Source organism: Myripristis murdjan, chromosome 17 (genome assembly GCF_902150065.1).
Source record: "Myripristis murdjan chromosome 17, fMyrMur1.1, whole genome shotgun sequence".
Lineage (NCBI taxonomy): Eukaryota > Metazoa > Chordata > Actinopteri > Holocentriformes > Holocentridae > Myripristis > Myripristis murdjan.
The window spans coordinates 4,225,798-4,242,564 of NC_043996.1; the positions used below are offsets into that span (position 1 = coordinate 4,225,798).

Sequence of the window (16,767 nt, forward strand, 5' to 3'; positions counted from 1 at the left end):
GGAGGCATGGGATTATAGGATCTGACTGATGAGCAACCACTGGGGAAGGCAGGGTAATGAAGATTTGGTTTTAGAATTTGAGTATTAACCATGAGGGAGATGGTGCAGTTGGTGGGATAAATGTAATTTTAATGTAATTGTAATGTTTTTATGTGGAATCGCAAAACAATGTTGGAGTCTCCTGTCTGATGCATGCTCCACACTGGAAGACTGCAGTGATGCACACCATGCAGTTGGATGCTGGCAGTGTAAAACTCCCAAAACAAGAGGAATGGGCCTGTTTGCGTTTCGTCAGCATCTAGTCCATTGTATGTTATGTCTGTTCTGAGACTGCAGACCCATTCTGTGGACAACAGAGGTTAGTATCAACAATATAATCATAGAGTATGCCGTTGTCTTTGGGGGAATAAATATCCTGAAATAGGCGGCACTGATGTGGTTCTATCGTGAGGTTTTATCAAGGTTATGGTTTTGTTTTGTTGTGTTGTTTTTTAATCCCTAGCCCAACCTTCCTGGACGAGGGAAGAGGAAGTAACTGCCACAGGACGTTGCGTCAAATCTACAACAACCCCCAGACAGTTGAACATGAAAACTTGCTAGCCTCTGTGGCTTCTCCGTAAAAAACAGAGTCTGTCTCAATTATTTCACCAGTGCACGGCAACTTGGACTGCAGTCGGGTAAGAGTATTGGACAGCACTGAGAGTCGATATGTTTTCCGCTGGGCGAAGCTGAAGCTAGTTAGCGAGCTAGCTGAAGCTAGTTAGCGAGCTAGCTGAACCGGCTAGCTTAGCGGCTACCGAGCTAACGATAACACAAGCTAACGCCACTGTGTCACAAACGAAAACAACGACATCAGATATGACTGAAAATAGCCAGCTGGCGTTGCTTCTGTACATTAGTCAGACGCAGCTCATTACCAGCAATAGTACCAACATTAACTAGACGTGGCATCTTTGTCTGGCCTAAATGTGTGCAACTTGATATCGGTTGCTAACTCGTTAGCAGTATGCTCTCGAGGTCACTAATTGAGGCAAGCAACGTCACTAGGTTTGCATTTATTTACATTGAGCATCACGTAATTATATGTTGAATATGAGATTATATCTAATGAAAAAGATTAGTCGTCTTCTGATTATCCTCTCCTCCACTGTTTTTGTACATAACGTGAGGTTTGTAGTGCTGTACTCGGTGTCATTATGTGCTGCGTTGCTTTGTCAGGCAGTTGTTAGCCTGGCTGCTGTGTTGGTCTAGATGTGTGTCAGAATGCTGCTGCTATGGCAGCACGCCTTAGACCTGTTATCTTGTATGATGTGTCAAGATATTGTACCATGATATTGGTGGTTTATGTGTAAGACAGAAGGCAAGCCCTAACTGAAACTATTGGTCAAATATAGGGGCGTTAAAAAGGTGACTACTGTCCTAATAATGCCCTAAAGAAACTACACGTTTGAAAGTTGGAATGAAGTGTCTAGTATTTGTAGAATAGTTGAGCTATTCAGTCTCACTCGTAATAATTTATGATTATTTTATTCAGATTGGAAAAAAAAAAACATACGGGAGTAATTAGTAAGACTGAAAGGGCTCTTGTGACTGGCAGAACCACGTAAATCTCCCATAATTTAGCACTTAAGTTATTTTGACTCAAGCTAGGTAAGTGCCTTAAAGACACCATTAGACCAGCAACAAACTGGTTCTCCAAGAAACAGCTCATTTGACAAGTTGATTTGGAATTTGGGCTTAATGCTCAGAACAGCATGTATGTAAAAGTAGCTCTCTAGTATAGATAGATATAGATCCCAAATTGGGGAAATTCTTGTGTTTTAGCAGCAGGTTGCCCAGACATTGCACAGGTACATTAGAGGACTAGGAACTTTATATATCTTGAGAAAAAATATTTACAATTGACAAAATAAATAAAGTGCATCGATACAAAGAATATCAGAAAAAAGACAAACATTTGCATATCCTATAAGAGTAATAAAAAATAAAATCTACTAAAATATATCTATAGAATAGCTATAGACCTTTCTCTTTTTAACCTTTTTAAGACTATATGTGTAATTAAATATATCTGCAATATATCTATAGAATATAATATGTATATTTAAAATAGATGTATACTCAGTGTATAATTTTACGTATAGTTTCCATGTGGCCAGACCTGATGCCTGGGATTGGGTGGCAGAGACTGTCAGACTTGGTTCAATCTTATGGAAAACATTTTAGATAATTTATAATTTTTTATAATTTAGCTTCTAAGTATACATAGAATAAAATTCAGTACATGACTGAATAAATAAGTATGAGGTTGTGAGAAGACATATGCCACAAGATATTGGATCGTTTTCAGCAGTAAGGCTTGTCCCAATTTAGTGCTTAAACTTAATGCAACAGATGTCACCTTACTTGAAAATGCATGGCTAATTGCTGGCTTCAGTGCTGGCTGAGCCAGTGGGGTGTCCTTTGGAGCACGTTATCCTGAGGCTACTCACTGATTTCTTCAAACACATTCTGCGACCTGGCAATACTTTTTGTTTTGCAAAGAGACTGCAGCAGTCAGTTGATTTCAACACCCCAACCTTCTGCCATAACTTTCATGTCTGTTACATATGTATATCTTTGAATTCATTAATCAGAGCACATAACCAAAAACCTCATTTTGCATGTATACAAAGTTGCACAGACATAATATTCTTTTGAATCATATGTATTTAAGCATCAAGTACATCCGCATAAACTGTCACCAAAATGCTTGTATCATTTACAAGGAATATTGAGCACACAGTTTTAACTTTGCTATGGAAACTTGCAACCATGTGCCAGTGTGGCCGTCATCAATTCAGATTCCTCCAACTTCATATGGGAGCAAAAATTGATAAATCAGCTAGTGCTATCACTAGTTGGAAGAGCACTACAATCAACTGTGGAGACAGACTGGACTGTCAGGCACACAACTACAAGGACTGAACTCAAGTATCTTTCAACTTAAACCAAACTGAGAACTTCAAAACTGAAATGACTGTTGAACCAAGTTGTGATATTAATGCTCACCATGTCAGTCAGATGGTTGCCTTGCACCAATTCTGTAATTTTTAAGACCACATTACCCTCCAGCATGTATGGAACATAAACTCAATATAAACCCAAAAAGGCCGATTTATGGTTCTGCGTACGCGTAGCTTACGGAGGGTTTCCGTAGCAAATGTGTCTCTTGCGGGCCCTCTGCAACCGCCTCAGAGACTCCGCGCACCTCCCAAAAATTGGAACTATGTGGACCCTATGCAGTCCTTATGCAGACCACAAGAGCTGTGATTGGTCCGCCGAACTACATCATGTCCGGCATTTCGCCCCTCCGGTTTCACTGCCTGCTGTAGTACCACATTTCAATAGTTGCCACCTCACTACTTTGCACCTTTTGTTTGCATTGATTTGCGCATTTCAATTATTTTGCACCATTTGTACTTAACATGCGCATTTCAATTATTTTGCACCTTGTTTTGCACTATTTGTTTGAGAAAATAAAACAACATTTACAATGCCACAAATAAGGTTTTTGAAAAGGCTTTTCAGTGTATGTAACAATGTGACAATAATATATCAGTGAGGAATTGCTTATCGTACTAGACCGACAGGACGCAGAAGCATGAGAGGCACACACCATCTACATAGCAACTGCGTGCACGCGGCGTCCAGTGTCCGCAGAACCATAAATCGGCCTTAAGTAACATAAACCTTTAACACTTACCAGAATGACTTGTAGAAGGGAGAGACCTGCAAGCCACATCCAGTGCCAAAAATATTGTCAGTTGGCTGGTTAAGAGTTCAAGCCTAATTATTTGCCATGTCTACTCTTTTCAGGTTTACAAGGCTCACTGAAGTTTCTCCCCTCATCCACTCATCATGGTGGAGTACTACCAGATATTAGGTGTGCGACGAGATGCGTCTGCCGAAGACATAAAGAAAGCGTAAGTAGCAAGACACTTAAATTTGGGCAACACTCACAGTTCAGCACAAGCATATGCACATTGCTTAATTTGAGACCCCTTTATTGGCCAGATGCAAGGTTTCAAGCACATCTTTTAATTTTCATAGTAGTGTTGTCAAAACCGCCCCTTCCTCCCTCTCTTCTCCTCTAGGTACAGAAAACTAGCACTGAAGTGGCACCCAGACAAAAACCCAGACAACAAGGAGGAGGCTGAGAAGAAATTTAAAGAGCTGTCAGAGGCTTATGAAGTTCTGTCAGATGGTGGGTATTACAACAAAGGAGTGCTATACTACAAGGCAGTGTTTGGAAAGTAACACCAGCCCCCAGCAAAATATTGCACAGAAGCTAATTTTGGCTTATATTGAGTCTATTAAGGTTGATTTATGGTTCTGTGTCGAAGTGTCACTGTAGCTATGCTGCAGTGGTGACATATTTGTTGGTGTCCAGGCTGATGTTAATATATCAGCTCTCTTTGGTCAGGACCATGTTATCTTCACTGCGGTGGACAATTTGTAGAAACTCCCAAATCATTGTTCCCACTAACCACGAACCCAGGCTGTGCCATTTCATGTCATTTATGAATATAGTGGTTTAATTTATTTGATAAAAACTGGTTGTTAAAGAATCATGCCAGTGATTTTGAATGTTTTGCCCATTTCTTACAATTTACCCTCATTTTCCATTGCACCAAACCATTTTGCAAATTATGCAAGGTTACTAAACATTTCATAACTTATAAACCAAATCCTTCCATTTTCAAATATGAATCTTTGGTTGAAACAGCCACATTATAATGTTTCCCTGGGAAGGACTGTTTCATTCCGGCCAATTTCAAGTCATTAAAACACACCAGTGCTGCTGCTTTTGGGAAAGCTAACATGGACGGCTTTAGAACAGTGAGGGAATTACTGTGTATCGTTCAGAAATTTAAGATACCAGTACCAATACCTTGACCTGGACACTGGGTCCAAACGATACTTTTTTCAGTACTAATCTCATAAAAGCTCATTGTAAAATCATTTACAACGTCTCTGTGTGTAACATAGTGTTTTTCCTGCATGTCTGTGTAATGTTTAATGTTAGACAGCCAATCACTGGCATTATTAGATCCTGGTACAAGCACACTGCTTGCTGTTTAGCTCAGTGACGTTGATAGGATTTACTCCTTTAGGTATTGGAATTTCAGTGTTCAGTAGTATTGAAACAATTTGGTGAGTGCCATAAAAGTCTCTCAGTTTGGTATTCAGCCTTAGATGGTTTACTGGTGTGAAGAACGTTTGAAGTCTCTGAAAGTTCATTTCATATGGTAGTGGAATGAATGCAAAGTAATGGCTGGATAGAAAGTTGGATAGAGTTTGGAAAAATATGTTGCAGCTCTAAAATATGACTGCTTGCTTTGGGAAGAGATTAGCAAACTTATATTCCACTAAATGGTATTACAGCAGTAGCATGACAGCTCACACTTGTCGAATGCTCAGTACTTCTCACGCAAAGAGCATGATACACGCTGTCTTGTGTTTTTTCCCCCCACTGGTTGTGCGCTCAATGTGTGGCTTTCCCAAACTCTGAAAATTAGTAATAGTGAAGAAGTCGTAAGCCAAGCAGAGCAATAGCAATTCGTTGTTCCCTTCTACTAGTAACTCAAGCATTTACCACCTTTCTATTATACAAATATGATTGCTTTAGGGACATAAATATTTGTTACACCTGCTCTCTAGGTGTTGATGTCTATTACTTTTGCACTCTTAACTTTGTACTCATCATTGTCATTTCCTAGAGGTTGTATTATTTTTGTTTTTGGGTTTTCACCAACCTTTCTTGCTTGTCTTTCCCAGCCAACAAAAGGAGCATATATGACCGCTATGGCAAAGAGGGACTGACAGGGGGAAATGGAGGAAGAGGTAAGTGCATGTTTTTTAGAATCCATCACAATTCTTTGGCAAGGCTTGTCTCTCACGTGGCAGTCTGATCACACAGGTGTCTTGTATTAAAGCAGGATCAACATCTGGATTGTAAAAAGAAATAGGACATTTGCTCACACATAAGCATGAAGCATATTTAGCATGTGCCAAACAGATAGGGTCTTCTTTAATACAATGTTAATTGAGGAAGTGGATTTACATAATATGTTTTCATTGCTATTATGTTAATTTTTCAGGAGGCCATTTCCACAACGGAGACCATTTCCATGAAACATTCACATTCCGCAACCCAGAAGACGTATTCAGGGAGTTCTTTGGTGGCAGAGATCCATTTGCAGATTTTTTTGGTAAGTTTTTCCTCTTTGCTACACTCTTGCATTGAAAATGTACAGCAGACTTGATCATTTTAGGGAGACAACATGTTTACAGTTGTCTTTTTCTGTTATTGGGCCAGCCATAGCAAACACTGCATGCATTCATGGTACTGGAGTCCAGTTTACAATTTATATAGATCTTGGATCTAGATACAGAGCGCTCTCTGTGTATGTTTCCCCTCCCTCCCCTCATCCCCTCTTTCTTTCCCCAATCTCTCAGGTGGAGATCCATTTGGTGATGATCCATTTTTTGGTGGTAGCCGGCGGCACCAAAGCCGTGTAAGTCGCAGCCGGACAAGTGATCCATTCTATGGTGGGGCGTTTGGCGGTTTCCCTCCCTTTGGAGCTGGCTTCCCACTTTTTGACTCAAGTAAGAAATTCACTAATGAATAAATGAACCTTTTAAAAAAACATCCAGAGATAAATGTTACATATCGTCATCAACTTTTCTGAAGTAGTTTTTTGTTAAATCTTCTCTGTATTCTCTCCCGATCCATTTACCCTGTTAGGATTCGGTTCCTTTAGTGCCATGAGCTCCCTGGGTCCTATGGGCCATATGACAACCATGGGCAGCCTAGGAGGCGGAGGCTTCACCTCCTTCTCCTCCACCTCATTTGGGGGAAGCAGCGGAGGAAGTATGGGCAACTTCCGCTCAGTGTCCACATCCACCAAGATCGTCAATGGCAGGAAGATCACAACAAAAAGGTACTTGTACCTTTGTCTTTGCAAAGACTTTGACCTTTAGGAAGATTGACAGCTTTACATAAACACTACACACTAACAGTAATCATCACCCAATGATATTAGTAGCTTACAGTAGCTTACAATGCCAGCATTAGCTGTCTTTTATGTTTTTGCTTGTCTCTCATTAAGCTAACTGGTTCCTCATGCTTTATTAGCGTCACCTTCTTACAGTTAAATTTGAATTAACCGGACACTTAATGAACATTTCTAAGGGGGTCTTTGTGGTGTAAGAGGGAGTGTTGCCCTGATTCACTTAGGTTGAACTGCCAATGAGAAAGCTCTCTGGCATTGACCTCTGCTACTAATTCAGCATGCTGGATTGGGCCTTTCCTCCTCATCCTCTAGTCTAGATGTGTGATTCTAATATGAATCTAATACATGTCACATGTTTTCAGATGACTCTGAAATTGTAGGGTTTTTAAAGAGGGACAAGAGGAGTCACAGAGTCGCTGTGAAGGAGTTTATAACCTGGAGTGAATGCAGCCATCTGCTTCTTAATGTGAGCAAAACCCAGGAATTGCTGCTGGACGCTATAGATGTTTCCATCAAGGGCAGATGTGCAGCTGGTCCACACCTACAAGTACATAAGTGTGCATCCGATTTACAAAATATTCTAAGGGAGACATATCCTCTGAAATGTTGTGTGTTATCTGAATGTGGGACTGAGGAAGAATTTAAAGAAAACCTGTATTAACAAAGATCCATTGTAAGAATTTTTTTAACATGTTTTTCTTATTTCCTTAACACCTTATTTTGTGTTTTGAAAAATGTGATATTATTTCACTCCCTCCCAGCTGTTCTGTAGCACAGTAGTGGTGCTGTCTTCCTCTCATTGTTACTGAGTGCTGGATACTGGCTGGATGCTCCAAATGCTAATTGTTAGCCTCCTGCCATTCAGGTGGACTTCCCTCCAGCTAACATTCATTAAGAAAAAAAACAAACAAAAAAAATGATTTAAGAACTGCACCAGGGTTGCTAGCCAACCCCCCACCTGTGCTGCCTTATGGGGAGGGGTGTTTGGTTCTGCGTACGCGAAGCTTACGGAGGGTATGCATAGCAAATGCGCAGAGACTTGCTGCACACCTCCAAAAAATTGTAACTACGCAGACCCTACACAGCCCCTACACAGACAACAAGAGCTATGATTGGTCCGCCGAACTACATCATTTCCATCATTTTGCCCCTCCAGCGTCACTTCTGTTGTAGTGCCAGCAGCGCCATTTTTAAAAGAACTGCTGTTGTGATCGGATCTTCAATGTTAAAGCCGTAATTTCGAAATTAACCGATGCGTCTAGTGTCCGCAGAACCATAATTCGGCCTTAAGGGCACTACTACATTGAAATACGGCACACATGGCCCGACGTCATCATAAATTGACTTTTGTTTATACGCAGTTGCAGCAGCACAATGGACAGCAACACAGACAACATGGTTGATTATTGATTGCACGAGGCAGCGATTCGCAGTTAATCGTGCTGCGCACTTAAAACAATTTTGCGGAGGCAGGAGGAAACGCGGGAGAAACGGTTGCATGATTTACATCATATCCATGTTCGCGCGCTGCGTGTGTGACCGTGCATGTGCTCGTGTATGAACGACCGCACCATGCTGAAGCACACCTCCTCCAACCGTGCCAGAGCGGGGGAAGTGTCCTGTGCTGAAGCTGGTCAAATAATCCAGATTTTGGGGTCAGACGTGCTTGGGCATGGCACAAATGGGCTGATGTGAGTAGCCTCTTAAATGAGAGGGTATAAACTTTTCTACAGTATTGCAGTATTGACCCTTCTATATTTCATCCCTGTTTTTTGTTTTTGTTTTTGTTTTTTTTTATCTTGTTATCTTCCAGAATCGTGGAGAACGGGCAGGAGCGCGTTGAAGTGGAGGAAGACGGACAGTTGCGATCATTAACCATCAATGGTAAGGAACAGCTACTGCGACTGGATAACAAGTAAAGAACGATCCTTCGCCGGACAACCTTTACCTCCCCGCCCACACTCAGCACAAACATACCAACAAACTAGAGCTAAAAAAAAAAAAAAAACAACAACAAAAAAAAAAAAATGAACAAACAAAATGAAACAAAAACATTGCTATAATAGTGCTGTATTATAGTTTCGATGTATATACATCTGTTTTTATCTTCTTTTTCTTTCCTTCGGTTTCCTCACCTCCTGTCCCCTCTAGCTTTTGTTTCTCAACTAACAGATAAGATCTGCTGATGCAAATTTTTCTATGCATTTTGTTAATGTATTTATGAATTTAGAGCTGTGGTTGTACAGTATTTTGACTCAGGATGGTGGTGGTGTTTAAAAAAAAAAAATAGTGTTTGGGACAACAATTTTATTCTGTGTAGAACAAGAGGTCTTTCTCTCTGTATGCAGTTTGTTGCAGTCTCTCTGTTGCCCTCTTCCTATCTGTCTGTCTTGCTTTCTTGCTCTTTCCATCCATGGGCACATCGCCTTCCAACAGTATCTGGACAGCAAACACATAGCATTCAGAAAACAAAGCATGACTTGCTTTTTCATCTGGATATTAAAATTGAATGTTGATCTGTAATAACAAAAGCTATGGGTAATAATGACTAAACCATTTTTTGCTTTGACTAAAGTTCCCTCTTTGTTTACAGCTTGTCTAACCTCTTAGTAACAATTGATTTTTTGTATTTAAAAAAAGTTAAATGCTGGCAAACTGTTATGCAATTTTTATATGTTCTAATACAGTTGTGGTTTTTGTTTATTTAATAAGCATGTACACCAGTTAATGTTGAGTCTTAATGTTAAAGCTGCATAATAATGCACAAAGTAAGGAAGTCGTTCTATAAATGATATATGAATATACAAGGAATTTTGTGTACTTTGTAAACCAATAAATATTGATTTCATCCTGTTTTTGGGATATTGAAGGCTGGGGTGGCTTGTGCTGTTTTTTTTTTTTTATCCGCAGTGAGGCAGCTTGAGTTGTGTCATGACAGTATCCCAAATCAACTGCTCCTGACTCCAGGGACAATTGGAAAAGGCTTCTCAAATTGTTCCATTTTATCCAGTAATTTTAGATTTAGATAACCTGTTTATTGTAAAGTTAGTAGTTCATTTGGGAACTGCTTTGAACTGCTTTGCTAACCAAGATTCCTCTCTTTGCTCTCTCTCTCCTCCGCTTCTACTAGATGTAAGAGCATGCTAGACACTAACTGCATCGGTGATTACCTAAAAATATTGTCCTGCATGATCTGCACATCTCTGCCGTGGTGTCATTTAATTTGGCTTTGTCCTCTATCTTCACTTATGTTATAATGCAAAATATTTATTAATTTTGGGACTTTTTTCCATGTAGGGCTAAAGTGTTTAGCAAAGCAGAGACGTATACCTTTTTGGAGTATAGTTGCCGCGCATGCATGCACACACTTGACAAATCGTTTGTGTTCTCTCCTCTGTCTTTCTGTGCTCCAACTTCAACCATCCTGAGGCATATTTATACATCATACCACAAACTATGTGGAGTGAACACTAGTAATGTCACCACTTATATATCCAGCTACAACTTTGTATAGTCATGTAGCTTCATACTTTTTAGCTGAAAATCACAAAAGGGTCAAAAATCCTGATGTCACAGTAACAGTGGAATAACAGGCAGTTCAAATTTTGTCATTTTGAAGAAAAGCACAGCTTTGTGCTCTATGTTGCAGGTCAGAGTGGCAACCTGAGCCAAAACATTTTAAAATTCTTTTGTTTGTTCGGTTCTTTAGCTTGCGTAAGCATAGCATAGCAATACAGTTTAACCTTTATTTGCACAGGAAGTATTTTTGATTATAAATTTGTGCTTTTTTAGGAAATGTGCTGTTTAACACTCATATGGTGCTTGATGTACAATGACATGTCTCATTCAAAACAAAGGCTATACTTGCTCTTGAAATATCAGAGGTATATTGTAAATGTACTGTCTGGGGATTCCTCTGACGTTAGAATCATGTCAGAAAACTATAGCCACAAGCCGCAACTCTGGGGTTCAAGCCAACAAAAACCATTAGAAGCTGAAAGCTTCAACAACAACAAGTTTAGTGATGTTAGAACAAACTGCCATTGATTTATGGCCAATTTTGCACCATGCACATGCACATATTTGGAACTGGTGGCATCACCTATTGAGCAGTTTCAACTAGTTTTGCACATGTTGTTCAACACTGTTAGGAAACACATCCTGTGACTTTGGTAATGATTGGATAAACATTCTGAGTGATAATCTGAATTGTTTTATGCCAAGACATTTTTTTGCATTATAATGCCCCCTAGTGGTTGATTTCAATGAAACTTTCAGGGTATGTTTCAAGTACGTATGTGGACATGCCCTGACAGTTCTGTGGTGATAGGACAAATGATTTATGATTTATAGTTTGATTTGTGTGATGCCACGTCCATTTTTTGCATTTATAGCGCCCCATAGTGGTCCATTTGAATGAAACTATGTTTCAGGTACTTATGTGGACATATCCTGCGAGTTTTGTCATGATCGGCCCTGTGGTTGTTAATTTTAGTCAATTTATGTGCTAAGCCACGACTCTTTTGAAGTTCATTGGTCAGTATCTTGAAAACAAAATAAGACATAACAAGCTGCCCAACAGGCCCTGTTTCAGCCTTATGGGCTTGAACCCCTTATTACATGCATTAGAAGCCACTATGACATGCGTTACAACAAATTATAAACATATTTTGAATGGCATTACTATGATTAGATGACAATAAACTACATTTTCCCCCAGGGTAAAAGCTTTTTACCACATTTTGTGTATATTCACATAATATTCTGATTCCAAAACAGTATGGTGGCCTGGTATGTTGGTATGGTAACAAATTTGTTTCACATGGCTGTACAAAACACCCGCTTTCCAGGTCTCATGCACAGTGTAAAAACATTGCAAAGGGAGTAGTCTTGCCACCCTGGATTGCAGCACCAGATACGCTTTGATCAGATCCAGCAGACTAGGAAATGTCAAGCCACATTCTACTTTCCTTCAGGTGAACCCAGTGACCTTGGTACCACTGTCGCAGAGACAAGAAACAGGCACCCTCCTCACACCTCCTCCCTCACCCTGTCACAACACAGTAAACCTTCGTCTTCCTCCAAAAGACCCAATCAGCACAGAGATGAGGCACGTAGCTCACATCCAAGTAAGCCATCCTCGTTTGCCGCTCTGCGTGGTGTGGTTCTGTGTGTTGAGCTCACCTTCTGGCTAATCTACACTGAGGTGATTTACAACCAAAACATCTATTACAAATGCCCCAATTCACAAACAGAGCTTTACAAATACAAAAAAGCATGAATTAACAAACGGGCCCATCCAACAAATGCACAACAGATTACTAATACATCACAGCATGTGATACAAATACAAAAATACTATCATGAATGTGATATTTTCTCATAAATGTCTGAAGTAAGACAAATACAAAGAAGATGAAAAAATCTGATGTTCTCACTATGCTAGAATTTTTCATGCAGTATCCTAAGTAATAGAGCAAAAAATATCACGTGACGTTTGGTGCTATCTTGCAGCTGGGATTTTCTCACAAATGTCACAAGTAATTCTCCATCTCCAGCAGAAGGTGTTGCTATTAGTCAGATATAGTCATCGTAGACCAGAGCAGGGGTTTTCAAACTTTTTCAAGTTCCAGACCCCCCAAGTTGACTGATAATGGTCAGATCAGAGATGCTGATTTAAAATTTCTAATTAAAATTTCTAAAATTGAGCTGTGTGCCTAAGTTGAGCAGTGTTATTGCTGTAAAGCAGTAATGTGTTCAGTTGACATCTCCAATATTTCAAAAGCCTTATGTAATTTTTTAACCGACTACCAACCCACATTCCCCTGCTGGCTGCTTGTTTCTAAAGCAGTCCTCATGTAGTGGAAGGGACGCTCTCATCCTCTAGTTCATGGCTGTATGGCTGTTGTGCTCTGCTCTGCGTCCCCACACAGCGATTGAACGGCTTTTAAGTTGACGAATAGCACCACTTGATGGTGTGCACAGCACATTACATGGGATGCTTGTGAGAAAATTGAACACACATAAGCAGTTTTCTTTTTTTGTATTTGAAAAACATGCTGTATTTGTTTATAAATCAGGATGTATTACCAAACACAGTGTTTGTGAATTGCAGGGTAATACATATTTTTTTTGTTATGATTCGTCACCAAATTTGCTCCATAAATCTGCTCCAACTTAAACATTTCTTAGCTAAATATTGAATGTAGCCCTAAGTACTAATTCTGACTTTACTAATCTAATTTAAATTTATTCTAATTATTTTTTTTTTATAATCATTCTAATTTATTCCAACTACTCTAAGATTCTAGAAAGGGCAAGTATTCAAGACATGGCAGTCTCTTTTTATTGCAAAATGACCACTTTTCTTATCTGATTGATCTCATTCATATGTTTTTCTGTCTCCTTAAGGTGCTTCACTTACTTTAATACAAAATTTTCAATGACTGATTCCATGTTTTCCCCAGTTTCTATGAAAACATCAGATGACAAGGCATATAGATAATGAGTGTCTGTAGCGCTTATGGGAACAGAGCCATATTGAAGTGATGGACATGCCGAGATTTTGTTTTTATCTACAGATGACACTGACTTGAAGAGGAAGAGACCTTTAATCCCAGAGGATGAGTCCAGGAAGAGAAAAATGTGAAACACCGTTCACAGCAAACATTTCAGCAACGGCAACTTGGAAGCAGAGAGATGCATGAACACGTGACTTTCACACTCACCGCTATATCTTGGAAGTGTGGTGAGGACACGTGAAGGACACTTTGATAGAGCAGCACTAGTCAAAGGGGCTCTATGTCCATTTGAACAGAACATTTGAACATTTGTGATAGCTTGAATAGTGAGACGTATGTAGAGGATGCAGAGGATGTCATGTTTTTGCCCCAGTCTGTGTGTCAGCAGGTTCTCTCCAAAACTTTCCATGGAATACATTGGGACTGACAGGCCTTTGGCTAAGGAGCAATACATCAAAATGAGATGATTTAGCTCTTAGAGCTCTGCTGATAGAGAGGGATTTCATGTTTTTTAATTGTAGCTATGAAACTGATGGAGACTAGATTTCAAAACTCTTATGGCCATGTTTATTTGTTGTAACATACCGACCCCAAGTCTCCATCACGCAGACACTCACATGAGGAGCACATCACAACTGCAGGTCAACTGATAAGTTGTCTGTTTATTAGCCATTAAAAACAGAATATTTGGAGTGGGGGATTTCCTAAAGTCTGATACCTAAACCCATTAGTGACGGGCAGTGGTGGACAGTAACAAAGTACCTTTACTTGACTACTGCATTTAAACACCTCATGAAATGGACTCTAGCTGTCTTGATTATATGTGTTTCCTGTTGAAACAGGACATCTGTGCGGGACATGGGGCAGGGAAGGATCATTCACCAGTGCAAACCAACAGGCCAGACCAAACCCTAACCCAACAGGGTATCAGTTTAGGAGAGAAACAGGATGTTTAAAGATTTGTGAAGATTTTATTGCTTGAATTTCTTATTTACACCCACTAGTGCAGGATGATGTCACCATATAAGATGCTCTGTTTTACAGGAAGTGGAAGTCAGGTGAGGTCATTTCACCAGGACCTTAAGAAGATTTTTCGAGCATATGTACTAGAGTATTTTTTTTCCCCTTGGAAACGTATGACTTTTACTCCACTACTTTTCAAAGACAAATATTGTAGTTTTGATTCCACTACATTTCTGTGAAGGTTGGTCCTCCTCTTCACTTTTAAGCACAGCTTTGAAGTCAGCTGTTGAATTTTTCTTCTTTTCGAAAGCCAGATGCTGTGTTCCTCACAGGAGAAAAACAGTCACAGTAGCTGCTTTCAGCTTTGATGCAAAAGCAGAAATATGTCCTCCAGCTCTGTGACAACAAATGCACCATATTCGCCTTTTATTTATTCATTTTTTTTAACAAAAATATATTCAACAAAAAATCTATATATTATGTCAGGCACAAGGAAGTACACATCACAATACAGGAGATCTGATTACAATCAAAAGATATATATCTATATCTATATATATCTCTCTATATATAGAGAGAGATATATCTATATCTATATATATATATATATATATATATATACATATACATATATATATATATATATATATATATATATATTTTTTTTTTTTTTTTTTATTTTTTTTTTTTAAGGACAAATATAGATCAATATTCAAAATGAGTTGAAAATTGAATAATTTTAGTAACAATATAAAATTGATTTAAAAAATAAATAAAGAGGGGCAGACATTAGAAAAGAGCAATTAGTTTTCATTTCAGAGGGTTCATCAAATATGTTTCTGCAGAACCTATTGTTTTTTTATTTGTAAGAGCAAGAGAGTTGAGCATTGAATTAAATTCAGTTTACAACAGAGGGAAAGAGGGTTGTGGGGGAAAAAAGCAGTACAGATGTTTTTCAAAGTGAAACGCATCCATTCCATTTTGTTAGCAAAGTGCAAATGACCAACCTGGTGATGCTAAGTGCGTTTGTGCAGCAGAGTGCTTCTGCAAGCCAGTCAGTGCGTTCATTAGAGTTACGGGGTTCTCTAAATGCATTAAACAATGAAGCAGTGCCTTGATAATACAAAGAAATGTACTGTTTTAGAAGAAATTTGACTGAGCAACTTTCACTTGGAGTGGAGTCATATGTGACCAGGAATGTCTTCTCTTTGCCTCATGTCATGGGGTTGTGTACTTTGTCCACCACTGTTGATGCATGAAAACACATCAAGTAACTTGATTTTTGCTTTTTTTTTTCACATGCAGAACGAGGCTGGGTATCTTTTATGGAGATGGAATGAATTAAATTGCTGTCATTCCTGATCTGCTGACTGCAAACTAACTGACTAACATGATTGTCCTGTGTAATAAATATTAGAGCAGGATTTGGGAGATTCAGTGTAGTACATGGGATTGGGTTCAACAAAGGGGTGTAGTGATTTTCCAAATCCGCAGTTCAGGTCACAGTAGTGAACTATTTGCAGTTCTCCTGGCCAGCATGTTAAATAGAGCTCAACAGGCAACAGAGTCCAGATTTTTTAATATCTCTCATTTTGAACTGGAGAGCCAATGAGAAACTTCAATGCACACCCCATCCCACCTCCTAATCAGCATTTAGTGCAACTAGATAACTAATAAAAGCTAGACACACGCACACTAGCTTTGAGCTTTAGCAGCACTCCTTTCAGGAAGTTGGTCATTTTGTGTTGTTTTGTAATGTTATGAAATAGCATTTTTCATTTGCATTTTTGATTGATTAAATGTATAAGGCCATATTGCGCACATAAACAGATAAATGAATGGACCTTTGTCTTTTTATGTTTAGAAAATGTCCAAATACACAGAAATAACTTTAAAAGTCTATTTGTATTTTATTAATATGATTTGTGTGTTTTATTATTTCGGCATCTGTGGGAATTGCTAAAAGAATAACCTGTCACTGAAGACTGCATATGTAACACTATACTATTCACATCCAGACACATCAGAGAATCGGTGTAACCTTCCACCACCATTTCTGAGACAGCAGAATGAGCAGAAAGATTGATTGATAGATTGATAGATAGATAGGTACATATTATCCCTTAAATGATGCACATATAATGCTGCACTTAACTCTTAATCTCAGCTTTATTACTCAACTGACACATTATTGTAGCTGTACACACTTCTTGTATGGTCAAATG

The 16,767-nt window shown here is 39.1% G+C and overlaps 1 protein-coding gene across 2 annotated transcripts; it reads left to right on the forward strand.

Moving 5' to 3' along the window:
- Positions 1-167: 167 nt before the first annotated feature.
- LOC115375005 (dnaJ homolog subfamily B member 6-like) lies at positions 168-15,060 on the forward strand. 2 transcript variants are annotated; one of them, XM_030074236.1, is made up of 11 exons: positions 168-358; positions 503-677; positions 3,859-3,965; positions 4,137-4,246; positions 5,821-5,886; positions 6,144-6,254; positions 6,502-6,651; positions 6,791-6,986; positions 8,872-8,942; positions 12,035-12,187; positions 13,640-15,060. In XM_030074236.1, exons 3-11 carry the CDS (start codon positions 3,901-3,903, stop codon positions 13,705-13,707), a joined length of 990 nt encoding a protein of 329 aa, XP_029930096.1. In that variant the 5' UTR covers positions 168-358; positions 503-677; positions 3,859-3,900; the 3' UTR covers positions 13,708-15,060. The 2 variants fall into 2 exon arrangements, with proteins under 2 accessions (XP_029930096.1, XP_029930097.1); XM_030074237.1 differs by lacking the exons at positions 12,035-12,187; positions 13,640-15,060 and having other exon boundaries at positions 184-358; positions 8,872-9,927.
- The last annotated feature ends 1,707 nt before the right edge of the window (positions 15,061-16,767 follow it).

What these genes read in the sequence shown, in the direction of transcription:
- LOC115375005 (XM_030074236.1), top strand. Translation starts at nt 3,901, where the DNA reads ATGGTGGAGTACTACCAGATATTAGGTGTGCGACGAGATGCGTCTGCC. An exon ending in GCCGAAGACATAAAGAAAGC is followed by an intron (nt 3,966 to 4,136) that starts GTAAGTAGCAAG and finishes CTTCTCCTCTAG; the next exon opens with GTACAGAAAACTAGCACTGA. An exon ending in AGGAAGATCACAACAAAAAG is followed by an intron (nt 6,987 to 8,871) that starts GTACTTGTACCT and finishes GTTATCTTCCAG; the next exon opens with AATCGTGGAGAACGGGCAGG.